Source organism: Bicyclus anynana, chromosome 3 (genome assembly GCF_947172395.1).
Source record: "Bicyclus anynana chromosome 3, ilBicAnyn1.1, whole genome shotgun sequence".
NCBI lineage: Eukaryota > Metazoa > Arthropoda > Insecta > Lepidoptera > Nymphalidae > Bicyclus > Bicyclus anynana.
The window spans coordinates 7363489-7380456 of NC_069085.1; the positions used below are offsets into that span (position 1 = coordinate 7363489).

The following is a 16968-nucleotide window of genomic DNA, read 5'->3' on the forward strand; positions in this document are numbered from 1 at the left end:
AAAATCGGTCATCATCCCTATTTTAACTAATTATGAATAACTAGCGGACGCCCGCGTTTTCGCCTGCATAGATACCGTTACAGAATATAGTTTGTTACTCGCTGGTCACGATGTCCTGGGTTCTATGAAATACTGAGTTTTTCTTACCAAGAGTTTTTCAGGAAATTTCTCAGCTTGAAGTTGGGATGTTGTTGTGCTCTTTATAATATTAGCATAGAAGTCTCTATTTCCCATTGGTCGTCGCACCACGCTCAAAGGGCTGGACCGATTTTGCTAAGGGTAGGGGTAAGGTAGGGTAGGGTAGGGGTAGGGAAGAAGTGCCCGTGCCCCTAAGAGCATGTTATAATAGTAATAATTATAACACAAATCCCACCAACCCACATTACTGCAGCGAGGTAGGTATAAGCTTCAAATCCCCCTTTCTTTATAGAAGGTCTGGCCCTGTTTGATTTGTTTGTTTTGTTTTATGATGATAATGATGATGTTGACGGGCATCTTGTATTATACGTATACACTCGTATAGTATCTAGATACAAATTATTATATGTATAGTACATGTAAGTACGTACGAGTAGTTATACGATGTTTTGTTCTGAATAACTGCTTAAACGTTGCAGCAAACGTTTGGAGTGTTCTGTACACACTGGCTGGCTGTATTTTCATAAAGCATCTAACGTCTACGTATTCACTAATTGGCTCGTATTTCTGCAAGTCTTAATTTTCTTGTGAGTTATACGAAAAAATAAAATGCTTTTACTTTAGTTAAGTTTATAAACTAATTAAAACTTCCACAAAATTAAATCAAATTCGCTTAATTTAAGTAGGCCTCTTTCACTTCACTTTTTACAAACACTTTTATAATGCCAAGTTTGTCTTTCATATTGACTCCACCGGTTAGGTACTTAACTTACTACACCGGTTCAAAAGACCGAGTCTTTCTTTTTTCATTTTTTTTCTATAAGTTAGCCCTTGACTACAATCTCACCTGATGGTAAGTGATGGGCTAACTTGTTAGGAGTAGGATGAAATCTACACGACATCATACTGGAACGCCGGAGTCTAAGTCTAAAGTAACTCTGTTCTTTCTTTCAGTTTTTTCAGCCTTTCGAAAATAATCATTTACAATACTAGTATAATTTAATTTTTCACAATGTGTTCATACAGGGCACATTCTATCTGCTTTCGTTTTCACCCGTGTAGTTCCCGTTCATGTGGAAATACCGGGATAAATAGCCTATGTTACTTGCTGATAATGTAGCTTTCCATTGGTGTAAGAATTTTGAAGATCAGTTTATGTGGTTTTTAGATGAAAGAGTAATATACAAACTTCCCCGTGTATATCATACAATAGTAGGCTTTGTATTATTTCTCATGTAAAGGTGACTAGTGCTTCACACACGTAGAGAATTTTCCTAATTCTTTGCGTGTGTGAAGTCTGCCCATCCGCATTGGGCCAGCGTGGTGGACTACTGGCCTAACCCCTCTCTTTCTAAGATGAGACTCGAGTTCAGCAGTGAGCCGAAAATGGGTTGACTAGTGCTAACAGTTAATCAATTGTGGACACATTTAGCAGTTCATTACAAAATTAAAAGCTTGTTTAGTTTTACAGCGTCGCTGAAAGCATGCTTGAGCTGTCCATCATTGTAGTGGCCATTAATGTAGAGAGGGGAAGGGCGAAGGCGTACCGGGTCACGCCATCTTCACTCGCTGTAAATAACCACTAGATTCAGGGCACCATGATTTGAGAAAATACCAGGACATCTGACTTTGGCCTCTTAATTTTTAGCTAAAAATAAGTTCTACGTAATTAGTACCTCTATATAAGTTATAAGCATTAAGTTACTACAAAGGTTACTGATGGGTTCGAGTTCTGCTTCGGGCTCTGAAATACTGAGCTTTTATTTTTTTCTCGAAAAGCTATTCAGAATCATGCCTCACTATTAATTTAACATCAAACTGAAACCTACAATATTTTTTTTTATTTACCGTAAGAATCGACTATACTTCGCTAAATAAATTATTCATTTTACATTATTTAAGGTTTTATTTCTTTACTTCTCAATGTTTGATATAAAAGCCGTTATTTCAAACCCATTTGTGTATAGTTTGTTGGATTACATAGATGATAATTATTTGCAGGAATGCCCTGCATAAATAGCAAGAACTGGATGTCCTACGATATTGTCGGGCTATGTCACGCCCGCACTACATTTTTTGGGGATATAAATGTCGTATAATGAGACATGTCGGTGTATAATTTTTTCTTTAATATTTGGCCTCTTTCTATTTAGCTCCAATCTAAATATGGTAAAACTACGTGCGATTAACATAATACTAATATTATCTAGACTATAATAAAAGTAAAACCGAAAATATTTGAAAAGTCGTATCTCGACTCTTTTTTTTTTATTCTGTACAAGTTAGCCCTTGACTACAATCTCACCTGATGGTAAGTGATGATGCAGTCTAAGATGGAAGCGGGCTAACTTGTTAGGAGGAGGATGAAAATCCACACTCGTTTCGGTTTCTAGACGACATCGTAGCGGAACGCTAAATCGCTCGGCGGTACGTCTTTGTCGATAGGGTGGTAACTAGCCACGGCCGAAGCCTCCCACCAGCCAGACCTGGACAAATTAAGAAAATCTCAATCAGCTCAGCCGGGGATCGAACCCAGGACCTCCGTCTTGTAAGTCCACTGCGCATACCGCTGCGCCACGGAGGCCGTCAAAATCTTTAGAATCGGAAACACAATATAATAGAAGTAGAAAAAACACAATGTCAAAAACCGTTAATTGCATTTATTATGTAATATGAAAACGAAATTGGATTTCAAGTTTCATTTAAAACCATTATTGCTATTGCAACATACTTTCAGCAACGAAATACTCGCTGCCTCGACCGGTTTAAATTGATTTTGTTCTGAAGCGAACTTTTGGACCGTTCAAGCTTATAGTTCAATTAAAAGTAGTTATTGTTTGATTTCGTGACCTTGTAGCTACCTATTTTATGCAACATCTTTAATAACGATTGCGTTTTGAATGCGCTGGTTATCTTATTACAGAATTACTGAACTTAATTAACCAATGAAATCATTTAAATTATTACAAAGTTTGTTTATTGACTAACTCAAAAATAATCTCTCTCTCTCTCTAGTCGGTCCTTCAAGACTAAGGATCGTGACCACCTTGGCGAGTCATCGTTTGGTTTACAATGCTCCTCCATCGAGTTCGGTCGCTGGCCATTTGGACGGCACTGTAAAAGGCAAAAATAATAAAAGGTTAATAATAATTTCAATAGTTTGGATATCACAGGTGATTTTATGACACACAATGTAATTTAAATTTTTTGTAGAGTTCTAAAAAATATAATCAATCTCTTATTTAATTAACAAATTCTGTCAGTGTAGAAATTAATTAAGGTTTTTTTTTGTTATTACAATGAGTTCAAATGTTACTTATTACTTTATTAGAAAGTTTAGACGAATATACAAATTAAAATGTTGTATCATATTTTAAGGATTTTACATTTTCATAATGAGAATTTCATTAATTTTTAAATGGGTTAAGATTTTCTACGACACTCTACAAATCCCGCTTGAACTTTTAATAGGACAGACACTTAGCACCACTCCTTTGAAGTTGAGGACGATGTCTTTAAACTACACGTACTTATGATGTGCAGATTTTTATGCCTGAAATTAAATGTTTTTTGAAATTGTTTCATTTAGGTCGTGAATCTCTTTAAGTGATAAATATAAAACGTAGTAGGTACTACATTTGAATCTATTTTATCTATGCCAATGAGAATAACAAAGAAATAAAAATGGAATTTAAGAATGATATCGTAATAAGATTTTCGATTAATTACAAAATACAATATCTGACTATACTTTTTTTGGCTTAATTTTATTATTCATTTAATTGTTTTATGTTTATAATATTTCAATTTAAGAAAATATTTATCGAAAAGTGGCTAGTTTGGCAATATTTTGCAAGTATTAAAAACAGCAACTTTTCTCTCGGATTTCAGTGAAATCAATCAAGTAGGTGTGACACTTTTATTACAATTAAAAGAAAGCGACAATTAATGTTTTGATCTCAAAGATTTATCGTCCGTTATTAATATTTCCTTTCTACTCTGAAACTAAATATAGATTTGTGTTCAAACACAGCTTACAGTCAATATTTGTCGCGAAGGTCCTTAGGGTAACAAGTGTCTAGCGTAAAATAACTGGGAAACTTCTTATTGCTTTTTCGTTGTATTTTACTTTCACTGAGGACTATCAGAAAACTGCGTATATATTATGCATACTAGCGGACGCCCGCGATTTCGTCCGCGTGGAAATCAATGTAAACTTTCAACCCCTATTTCACACTTTAGGTGTTGAACTTTAAATTTTTTTGAATCACATTATATTTCTTTGTTTTTATGAATTACGAACCATTTTTTAAAAGTGTAAATCTATAAATAAAGGACTTTCCATAGAAACTTTCAACCCCTATTTCACCGCCTTCTATTTTTATTTCAGGGTCAAAAAGTATCCTATGTTTTTCTCCAAGGTCCCATTTACCATTATACCAAAATTCATCTTGATCGGTTCAGCCGTTTAGCCGTGAAAAGGTGCTTAGTATTACAAATGCGAAAATAAGTCGGCCCGTCTATTAAGATACCTTATTATATTTTTTTTTTAATATGGTACCTGTTACATGACGCTACAAAATACCTTCTTTACGATTTCTTCTCATATACCAATGTATCCATCAAATATACAATAAAACAATTAAAATCAGTCGAGATATTTCAGAAAAGTTCGACGACACCATTGAGAGAGACGAAATTTTAAGATCCATTAGATGATTTAAAAAAATATATAATGTAACGTGCCCATAGATATACATTGATACAGATCTCATCTCGTTTTATCATTCAGAACGTATTATACATATGATAAAATAAAGAAAAATCTATTTAACACTGTAATCTACTACGAGTAAGTATGTAAAATTAAATGCTACATTCTCATATAAGGAAAGTACGTTTAGTAGTATATTAGAGAGAATACACTTAATAAACTTAGCAAATTAATTTTGTTTGTTCAGAGCTAAGGGCACGGAGGCTTCGCTTTGCGCCTAAATTGACTACACTAAACAAAGGCGGTTACGCCGCACAATTAACAATTATATAGGGAAATTACTTCATTCGAAGGCCTTTTGTTAGCTTGTTACATTATTAAAGTAAAGAACAAAGCGAACAAAACAATAATATCTTTTCCAAATATATAGTGTGACTTTAGAGGTTTCTACAATTTGAAATTAAACCGGAACATGCAGTCGTTTTAAAGTATTTTTTACTTATTTATTTTGGACGAATTTTGCTTGAAAATATACTAATCAATTTTGTGCAAATGAGTTACTTTCTATTATCATTAACTACGTCATAAAACCGTTTAACTTAAAAATATTTTTCATTTTATTAAATTCATCTTCTCTAACGAAATTTCGAAATTCACGGTTCAAAGGTTTCAATTGATTTACAATCTAGGGAAAATCTTATTTTGAGCGTCGGCTCGAGCTCGTTCGCTCGGATATTAGGTATTAAGTAGTAATTTCAGACATAGTTATTTTTTCGCTCCGAATTTCTCATCTCTTTTTACGCACATTTGTGAGCCATTTTCTGAAAGACGTTGAATAAATACTAACTAAATATCTTCGAGGGAGGGTCAATCTAATCTTTTTCTAAAAGGGTGTCTCATCAGCATAACAATATTACGATCTCATAGAAATGGAATCACACTTAATGGAAAAAATCCATTAAGTGAAATTTTAAAAATTCCAAATCTTTCCCTAATAAATAAACTTCACGGTAGAGTTCCTCAAGTATTAGGTAAATACTGTATAGTACTATACCTGACAAATAAATTTTCATAGAAAATTCATTTTCTTTATACTATATCGAATAAACGGTCTTGAAATCGATTTATATGGTAGTTATCAGTAAGGTCACTTGCTGAATATTTTATTGGGAGCGAAAACGTTAGACGCCATGGTGTTGCATATAATTATAATATAACGACCTTTGAAGTGATAACTTTTTTTTTATTTTTTAATAGTTAGCCCTTGACTACAATCTCACCTGGTGGTGAGTGATGATACAGTCTAAGATGGAAGCGGGCTAACTTGTTATGAGGAGGATGAAAATCCACATCCCTTTTCGGTTTCTACACGACATCGTACCGGAACGCTAAATCGCTTGGCGGTGCGGTCGACGTTATTTATATATTAAATAACGTTCATTGTTGACCACAACTAACATTGAGTTGACTAGAAATTTTCTCTTTTGAGCGAGTACATGCGCTAGTAACACATCCTACAGTATTTAATATCATTGATTGTAGGTATATACTATATAGTAGGCGCAGACTACGACACTGGAACTTTGCCTTTTATTCAGAGCTGACGTCAATTGTCTATCTTTTAGGTGGGCGTTAACTGACCGGCGACGTATACTCAGAAGTATTATATTATTTTCTAGTCAGAGCGAGCTATATTTGGGTGCTGACGTCATGAAAATTCTCAAGACACTATACTATTATAGATATACCCATAAGCGTATGTAGTGTAAAGCAAGTGACAATTTCTAAATATACCTATTAGCTAATACTTATTTTTTTCCAATAGTTGTTTTTCTTTTACTTCATTGCATAACAATAAAGTAGGTAAGCAAAAGGCAAACTTATTTTCTTATTTTCCGCCATTCTATTTATGAGTGTGAGAAAAATGTGTGTGGGTGTGCTGAGTGGCTTTATTAAAAGGGTTTACATGTTTATTACATAAATTATATCTATAGGCCTGGAACTATCCTGTCGAATCTGTACCTAAAATAATCTTATATAAAAAAATTCTCGTGTCGTAGAGTATACGTTGTCATACTCCTGTGAAACGGCTTGACTGATTCTGATGAAGTTTTATATCAGTTTTATTCGGTATATCTACGAGTATATCTATACTTTTATTATAAAAAAGATAAAGTTTGTGGTATTGCAGGGAATATACTCTGGATCTACTGAACCGATTTTGAAAATTCTTTTACTACTAGAAAGCCACGTTATTTTAGGCACTAGGCTTTACGCTATATTTTATCCCCGTATTCTCATAGGAACAGAAACTACGCAGGTGAAACCGCGGGGCCCTGATTAGTATTAGTTATATATTTAAGTTATATTCGGTAGATCTGAGAATAGATTTTTATTCATTTTTGAAGGCAAAACAACGTGTGCCAGGTCAGCTTGTAATTAATATATATCTAAATTCTAATTATTTAAACAGGATTTTAATTAAACATTACGTAAAGGGTGTTATAAATTTCCAGGGTACTTAATATTACATTACGAACTAAAAGTAAATATTATATATGTATAAATACTAAGTAAAATAGCTGTCCTTCATTGCTTATTAAGTACGAGTAGGTACTGCGTCACTGGTCCAATGAATTATCTGAGTGACGTAGGGCCATGAGGTTCTAAGTTGGAGTTCTGGGGTTGGTCAGTAAAATATTGAGCTTTCTTTCTTCCAAGAAAATTTCACTAGCAGCCTAGAGTTAGTTAGGTTGATGGTGTTACACCTTTTGCTTCGAAGAGCACGTTAAGCCGTCAGCCCTATCATTATCATTAACATCTGATAGTGATCATTATAGAGTCAAATATTATCATTTAACGGCCGTGTGGTGCAGTAGGCACTGACCCTGCTTTCTGCATCTACGACCGTGGGTTCGATTCCCACAACTGCATATATTTGTGTGATGTTGTTTTACAGTGTCTGGGTGTGTTTATACATTTTAAGTATTTATATGTAGTTTGTAAATATACAGAAATGATAAAATCCGCCTTCTAAGTTACAGTAACTTGGTGTTAAGTAGTGATGTTTGTATTTTGTAAGTATATTTATTTATTTATTATATTTACATCACTCTTAGCCCTCCAAACCTTATTGAAGCAACTTTGTGGGTACAATCTCTAATTCCCTCTATCTACTCGTATCTAAGGCTAGATACGGTTCGATGCCGCGTTGACCTATCGAGTCTTGCCTCGATTTTCCGTATTTTTTTCCAAATATCTTCATATTTTTATTACTTTTACGTTTACGTTTGCCTTTTGGCATGACTAACTATGATAATTTTATTTTAATTTTATAAATTCTAAGATTTCCACGATTAAAGTTATTTTTATTTGAATTAGCGTGTCTAGGCTTGAACACAGAAACACAGAATGAAGATGGCGACCTATGGCCGCGCGGGGGTCGTGTTTGGGTTGCCATGGTGATATTTTGAAAAATTTCTATTAACTTTACAAAACTGTGTCATTGGCTGTAGCATAGGATTATACTATAATATGTTAATATAAAATCGGGTCGAGTGAAGCTGAGAAATATAATAATAATAATGATGTACGAGTAGTGTAGCAGGAGTAGGTAATATGAAATATATGTAAATGTATGTATATACCTACCAATATACAAGCTTGGTAGTGTTTTCATAAACTTCGACTAGCAAAGGGCTGATTGTGTTTATTCAAAACTGCGGGTACTAACTACAATGGTTTGCTTTGAGTGAACAAAGGCTTTAGACCGTACCAACAACAATTCTAATGGAAAATTACATTATTAGACTTTTTTGCCTGCTGCTTAGCTTTTTGTGATATAAAAAATAGGTAAATACACAAAATTAGGTAGGCCAGAACGTTTAGAAAGAATGTGTAAAGTGAAAAATACTTATTTTTTTCAGTAGTCTGCACTTTAGTTAGCTTTGAAAAAGATACAATAAGAACACAATTCTATTAATCAACACAATCAACTACCTATTACCTAATAGATACTTACCCAATCCAGAGTAAAGATACTGTGCCCAATCGTAGATCCTGATTAAAATAAAATGCAATATTGCAGCCAATTTTCTAGCCACCATACGAGTATATATCATGATTTGTATATATTAGGATTGTTAAAGTTTCTTATTGCAAAATATCTTGGAGAAATATAATATACTAGCGGACGCCCGCGACTTAGTCCGCTTGAAAATTAATGTAAACTTTGAAAACCTATTTCACCACTTTAAGGGTTAAATTTTAAAAATCTTTGAATCACATTATATTTCGTATGTTTTTATGATTTATGAACATAATTTAAACAATGTAACTGTAACTTTCAACCCCTATTTCACCCCTTCTATTTTTATTTTAGGGTTAATAAGTACCCTATGTTTTGCTCTAAGCTCCCATTTACTAAAATTCATCTTGATCAGTTCAACCGTGAAAAGGTAACAGACAGACAGACAGACAGACTTACTTATGCATTTATATTATTAGTATATCTTACCATGATTGGTTTCATATCAAACCGTCGGCAGCGTAGGTAGTATGGCGTATGACGTAATGATAAAACATACAAAGCATACATACATACTTAAGTCTATTACAATAAAGTCAACTTACGACACGCGAGGGAAGCCGCTTACACGCCTGTTATTTTATTGCTTTACGTATGTGGAAGGGGAGTTTTATTTTGCCAGGAAAAAAGGATGTTCTTAATAAATGGATGAGTTCTAGGGCGCCGTCTCTAAGCAAAAAATCAATTCTCTGGCAGCCAGCCATGTGCAATTCGCTGAACTACGCCAGTGCCTGCTGTACTATTAGTGTTATTTCGTTCAACCACCAATTACGTACATTTCATTAGTAAGAGATTACCAAATATGTCAAAGAGCTAACTTACCTTTTCAAATATTTAAATTGTGTGCAGTAAAGGCTTTTTTTTTCGCGGTAAAATGTTAGTAATGTATGGGGCTATAGGAGTTACGTAAATTACTACTTTTTGTAGCATGGAACATACAATTAGCAATTTTTATAACGTACTTATTAGTTAAATACTATATTTTTTACAATATTTATCTTAATCTATTTACGCTTTAATTTTAAAATTATCTTTCTTCTACAGGAACCCGAGAATATCTGTTTTGTTTTTGATTCATTTTATATACGCTTTCTTAATAAAACTGTTAATTCATGATAATGTCAAGTGAGTAAGTTGGTTTTAAGATGTAGCTAACAGACCAATCTATCACATGTACCTACTGCCCCTCTAGTCAAGTTATATGTCAATTCTCTTTCTACGATCGCTAACGCTTCGAAAACTAGAAAAATGTATGGGATTGACCGATCTTGATCACGTAACCTGTCGATAGCAAATGCCATTCCCATACATCTTTCTAGTTTTCGAAGCGTTAGCGATCGTAGAAAGAGAATCGACGTGCCACTTGGGGGCTGGTTAGAATTTATATATTTTTTTTGATAATTGTTACGTTTACCCTGGTCACCTTTGCGTATAAATATATTACAATTAGTAGTCCCTGCAGACGTAGGCAGTAGCGTGCTCTCCATACATGCATTAAAGTACTGCATACCCTAAGTGTTGTCTTCTTAATGATTATTAAATGAAGATTTTCCCATGTTCAACAACCTTATGCACGCCGCTGGACGTAGGGTCCTATTTATATACACTGTGGAGAAAATTCTTAATCCTATGAGAAATCAGCAATTGAATGCGGCCAAGTAGAGTTCAACAATCGCTATTTGTATAATAAAAAAGTTTTGGAGTTCTTTCGCCTAAAACGGCCTTTTTATGGAGCTACTATTTACGCTACTGCGGCCATTTCGTCACGGGTTTTAATATAACGAATATCTTTGTTTCTTGCACATATTACTTGGGTGACCGTTCGTTAAGCTTATTTGTATTGTAATTATGAATCAAATTTCTTTGATATTTTTCCCGTAATTTTCAAGGTCCCTCTTAGCTAAACAAACTACAGGAGACTTGAGCTTAGCAGTGCGCCGAATACGGGTTAATGATGATGGATTAATGAGAAATCGGAGTTTGTATCAAGCGGTATGATTTTCTTTTTCTTTGGAACGGCTTACCTTCGTCAAAATTGAAAATTCCATCCTTCGCTACTGCTACTTATACCTACGAGTAGGTACTATGTCCATCATAGGCTCTCGCTCTAATAGACAAAATGTTTCCATTATAAACAAAAAAGTCACAAAGTATCCTTAAAATTTAATTCAAATGTTATCCTTCTCCGCCTCTCCTGTCACGTTCTTACGGCATCAATTCAGTTACCTCCAGGGACAAAACTCGTAGAGGCACGCGTTCGAGTAAAAATTCTTTGAAAGCGGTGAATAAGGTACCTACCTACTACTTAGAAGCGAAAAGTTAAAACCGGAATGTAGTTCCTAGAGAATTCAGATTTATTTATAGCAAAAGCTATTTCTGCAATTACAGAGAGAATTTCCACTGTTTCTCCATTTTGTCTTATTAAAACCTTCCTCCTCCATACCTACCCACGCGTAGGTACTTATGCTACAAATGTATCATTGAAAGTTTAATATAGATCCCCTATCAAAAGCAAATGAGAATATAGGGCATTCGCCGGGTGCCCGTATAGGCTTAATACTCTTTTATTACTTTGGACTGTAGCGTATTTTTATTAAAGGACGTAGCTTTGTATGTTTTAATTACGTTATCTTCCCTATACAAATTAAACTAAAGTAAAAAGTAATCAAATACATTACATACAGGACAACCACATACATGCTCATATTAACTAACTGACCCATTAGGTAGAGGTTGTACAAAAGAGTTGAAGTGTCTTAACTTTGGCATTCAAATAACAAAAGCATAAAATGTAAATCAGTTCAGTGGTTTAGGAGTTTGATAAAACAAGTACATATAGAATAGTTATATGGATATACTACCTGACCCGGCAGACGTTGTTTTGCCGTATAATATAAAAAAATACATTACTTAGGCGTATGAAAAATGTAGATTGATTCTCACCTACCCTTTTTTTATGAAATTTTGTGCATATCGCACACAAAATTTCATAAAAATCGGTTCAACCGTTTCGAAGAAGATAACAAACACTGCAATTTTATATATTAGAAGAGAGAAGAGTTAGAGAGAATTAAAAAAATAAATAAAACCAGTTAAAGAAACAAGTCCATTGTACCTACTCCTGATTTGGAAATTGCGTGTACCTACGTCGGTACTATATTTTTATTTATATTTAATTAATCAAATAATATATTCATTGTTTATGTTAATACTGACAGTCGATGTCATCTAGTTAGTAATTAAATAGTCACAAAGTGGTTGTAACAATTGAATTACGGCGAAATTTTGGTTTATATAAGTACAAATTATTATTATTCTCAAGATCTTGTTACATTTTTACCCAATGTAATATCTACGTACTTACTTACCTACCTATCTCATACTACCGAAGTTTCGGAAGGCTTATCCGCCATAATAAGGATTGGGGTCGGCTGTAATGTGCCTCTATGTACCGATTACAATATGTGCTCCATCCTGAATAAAGCCCCACACTTTTAGCATAAAACCTATAATAACAGACGATTTTACGACAAACTAAAAGCCATTACATGCTTTGCTTTTACGACATTAAACTAAACCAGGCTAGATCGACTAGGGTCTAGGTGTGGTCTTTTATTTAATATCGGTATCTCTATGTGAGGTCAGCGCTAAAACTTTAGGGGTTTATTTCGAATAATTAAATAGTTTACTGTACTGTATAGGTTTACTGTACAAGCGCTTTATGTTACTAGTCACAGACCCGCGGTTTCACCCGCGTGATTCCCGTTTCCGTGAGAATATGGGTATAAATCATGGCCTATGATTTTCGGAAATAACGTGGTTTTCTATTGGTAAAAGAATTTTCAACACTACAAGCTTTACCTCTATATAAAGTAAGTATATGTTATGTCTGTCTGTCTGTCTGTCTGTTTGTGGCGTCTTTACTAGGTACTGATACGGCATCTAAATTTTGCAGAATAGAACTGACAGTAAACTTAGTGTTTTAATTTTAAACTGTTTTAATAATTAAATAAATAGTTATAATGGGCTAAATTTTACACCTTGTCCATCTATTTGCCTTCATGCATCTTTGTCATTATTCTTTCTTTTCATATTTGAAATCTTCATATATCTGTGAAATACTCGAGGTCGTAGGATGCGCTATAATAAGGTACGTTATGGCATACATATTATATTGAAAAATTGTTAGAACGAACAAACGAAAGATTTTCAATAAGTAAGTAGGTAGGTATAACATGATTCTCTAAAAACATTTTGTTAACATTATACACATAAAAGTTCTAACTTTTCATTGCACGAACCTCAACTTAACCTTGACCGTTTTAATTTCTTGCTTTGTATTCATTGTTATTTTCTTTTTCGGGTCGTGGGTAAGACTTACCCCACGACATAAAAGTAGGTAAGTATATAATAGTTATTGATCGATTTTATTCTACTTTAGTAGGTACATAGTGTGTAACAGTGTACCTAATGATGATCATGTGGCCTACTTATAATAATTTAATGGGAATTTATAGAACTTTGTTAGTTTGTCTAGCAGGTAGCTGGTATTCTTTGATTAATTATTACTCGTACCTACCTATTAAACAACTTATCGACAGACTTCGAGTCGCTCGCGACTTCAAACAACAGACGTTCAGACAAATTTCCTCTAATTTGTTGCAATTTCCAAAAATATCATCTTCGAGATAATATATAATGTTTTCATTATGCATCACGTTAGTTTGTTTGCTTGAGCGTGCTAATCTCTGAAACCATTAGTCATATTGAAAAAAATATAGTGTGTAGTTAAAATAAAACAGCAAACACATGGTGACGATAGAAAACCGTTTCTTTCAATGTAGGTATGTCGGTACCTACCTAGATGAAACTTTATATTTCTTTCAAAGATAAATCTAATCCAAAGAGTAGTAGGTAAACTAAAGCTTAAGTGAGATAAATCTTAGTGGAGCTCATAATAATACTCAGCTAAGCGGAAAAAACTGACGATGAAAATTTTATAAGAATCCACTCATTTTACCCAAGTGCAACGGCAACGTCGTGACTAGAGGCGTTATAGCCTAGTGGATAAGAAACGTGATAGCCTAGTGGATATAACCTCTGCCTTCGATTCGGAGGGAGTAGGTTCGAATCCGGTCCGGGACATGCACTTCCAACTTTACAGTTATTTGCATTTTAAGAAATTAAATATGTGTCTCAAACTGTGATGGAAAAACATCGTGAGGAAACCTGCATACATGAGAATTTTCTCAATTCTCTACACGTGTGAAGTCCTCCAATCCGCATTTGGCCAGCGAGGTGGGCTAAAGCCTAACCCCCATTCTGAGAGAAGACTCGTGTTTAACAAGTGAGCCAGCCGAACATGGGTTGTTAATAAACGACAATGTCAGTCCATGGGCTACTACAGTTACGCAAGCAACCGATGTTATCGGTGAGTAACGAAAACTTAACCGCTTGTAATTATCGTTACCCGCGTAGTTCCCAGTCTTGTGGAAATACAGGGGGGGGTGGGGGGTAAATTAAAATAAAGTCGGAAAATAAAGTTGTCATTATCAAATATTATTAGGTGTATCTACTCGTAATACGGGTATAAGCAATGACAATTTTATACTATCTGATCTACTACTGATCGGATATGACTGATGGATATCCCTACAAAATCACCGCAAAAAGTGATCCGAATAAAAGGCTACAAAACTGAACGTACACAAGGACAATCTTGTCTTTAATTCCATTATTTATTTTTATATATTATTTTACACTTTCTGAACACGTCTCGACATTGTAGACAATATTTAGGTATTATTTGTTTAAATAACGTTCGTTGTTGACCACAACTAATATTGAGATGTGGAAATTTCCTTTTTTGTGCGCCTCATTTTTCATGACTTAGTAAAACATCTAACAGTATTTAACATCATTGGGTATAAGTAAGAAATATATTCGTTGCTGATCATCCGTTATTTATTTGTTTAAAAGTTAATTTTATATGTCTTCAGAAAATATGCATAAGATGATAAAAAAGTTTAATTGTATATAATCTTTATTACAGGTAATCATGAGGATTCCAAGCACCACTGACAACGGAAATGTAGTGTTGAACAGTTCCAACGTTAAATCTCGTAATATAAACAATAGACGCTACTTCGCGTCTCAGAACAACAGCATCATCACAAACACAGACGAAGAGGATAACATCCAATTTACAAACAATAATATACTAACTAACGACACTCTCTTTAACGAAACTGTGAATGTACTATCCAAAACCACGTCAGAGGAGAATTACGAGATTAAAATATGCAACAAACAATATAGATTGAACAACCAGAATCTAATAACAAGACTCAGAGAAAATGAAAATCAGAACTCTAACCAGCCGACAGATGTGAATTGGGATGAAAACTGCATAGGTAAGCAATAAATTGTTGGTAGACCCCCCACTAGATGGACCATCATCAATGACGATTATGAAGCAATAACTTTTATACCTAACCTACCTATTTAAATTTTTAAAATATTAAGATTAGTCTACCGAATTTCACCGCGGCTAGTTGCATCGACTGGTGACAGAAGGGCTGGCTCATTTTTTAAGCAAAGGATCAATCAGCCTGGCTGTCCAGCGCGGAAATGCAGCCAGTATTCTTGTCACCATTCTACGTAAGATTAGTATAGTTAATAGGATAAGTTTGCTTAAGTTCCTTATTGTATTCTTGCTCAATAATAAAAAAAATAATGAAAGATTAGTTCTTTATAACATAAAGTTGATAAAGGACCTTTACCGAATCGATATTATTACATTGTATATTAAATACTAAAGAAATACTAAATGTACCGTATAAAGGTACATACACGGTCGGTTTGGAAATGAAACGTGGAAATTAATATTCCCGGTTCGGCTTTAGCGTTAACAGTCGGATTAACATTCGCTTTTGCTGATCAGCCAAATGAAAGCTGAACATACGGACGCCTTTGTTGTTCAAAAACAATTTCCCAGCCATGTGTCGACTTGGATGTTTATCGTGTAGAGTAGAAGATTATTATTTAGGATTCCGTACCCTAAGGGTAAAACGGGACCCTATTACTAAGACTCCGCTGTCTGTCCGTCCGGCTCTCTGTCACGAGGGTTTAAAAGGGAATGCCCATCCCCGGCCCAGGCCTACCCTAACTACCCGGCAGCGGCAATTTACTTTCATCAACAAAACCTTTATAATTCTACTTTAATAGTGAAATCATTGCTTTATCAAAAAAAGTTTGCTACAAAGTTTTACGAGATTTTTAATTCATCTTTAATTTGTCCACAACGGGGACAAGCTAAGATCGTTGACCATACAGCCTGAGTTTTACGAAATTTTTGTAGACTTATGATTGGTTTGTTGTTCGTTATCTTGTTTGTTGAGCTTGTTGGTAACAGAAAAAAAACATTACAAAAAATATTAATACAGTGTGGCAGTGGGCTATGCCCGCCACAGGTAGATGTAGGTAGGTATACAAATGAAACTCGCAAGTTATAAATCAAGGTTCAGACTTTACTTTTTCAAACTCGCCTTACACCGTCAGGTAACTTATAACAAGTTGTCACTGGCCTGAACGTAGGTAGTAGTCTGGTTCCCGCTCCAGGGTCCGTAAGTATTAGGCTTTGGCGTACGCTGGTGAAGGAACCAGATGGATGGAAGATGAAGAAGGCGATGAAGGCGAAGACGGCGCAGAAGGCGTAGAAGGCGTAGAAGGCGAGAACCTAGAACCCCAGAGCAAGAGAGGCATTAGAGCGTGCCCTCCGTCTTGCCACGTAGTACCTGTCCAAGTCCAGCGACTGAGACAGACACTACAGAGCACCGAACAGCCTTACAATAGCTAAGTTAGTAAGTTTAATAGGAACTCACCCCAGCGGGTTTCCCTAGGTTTCGAGCTCAGGAGGCCAACACCAACGAAAGTTAATTATTTACTTGGCACTGACGTAACGTCACAACGTTCGGCACCTGACGCAGGTATAAGAATGCCTCGCACTTTATGTGCGGTCGGTTAGCGT

The 16968-nt window shown here is 34.8% G+C and overlaps 1 protein-coding gene and 1 long non-coding RNA gene across 4 annotated transcripts in view; one reads left to right on the forward strand and one right to left on the reverse strand.

The window, feature by feature from the left end:
* LOC112050059 (putative leucine-rich repeat-containing protein DDB_G0290503) overlaps window positions 1-16968 on the forward strand; it is a 51279-nt gene that overhangs the window by 14966 nt on the left and 19345 nt on the right. For all 3 annotated transcript variants that reach the window (XM_024088188.2, XM_024088189.2, XM_024088187.2), the window contains exon 2: window positions 14992-15352. In XM_024088188.2, the coding sequence (XP_023943956.2) occupies window positions 14998-15352 (355 nt within the window). In that variant the 5' untranslated portion in view covers window positions 14992-14997. The remainder of the gene's footprint in view (window positions 1-14991; window positions 15353-16968) is intronic.
* Window positions 2784-16965, reverse strand: LOC128199833 (uncharacterized). The gene is made up of 2 exons (XR_008252361.1): window positions 16823-16965; window positions 2784-3252 (listed from the first exon to the last, which is right to left on the reverse strand). It is a non-coding gene; the product is annotated as an uncharacterized LOC128199833 (long non-coding RNA).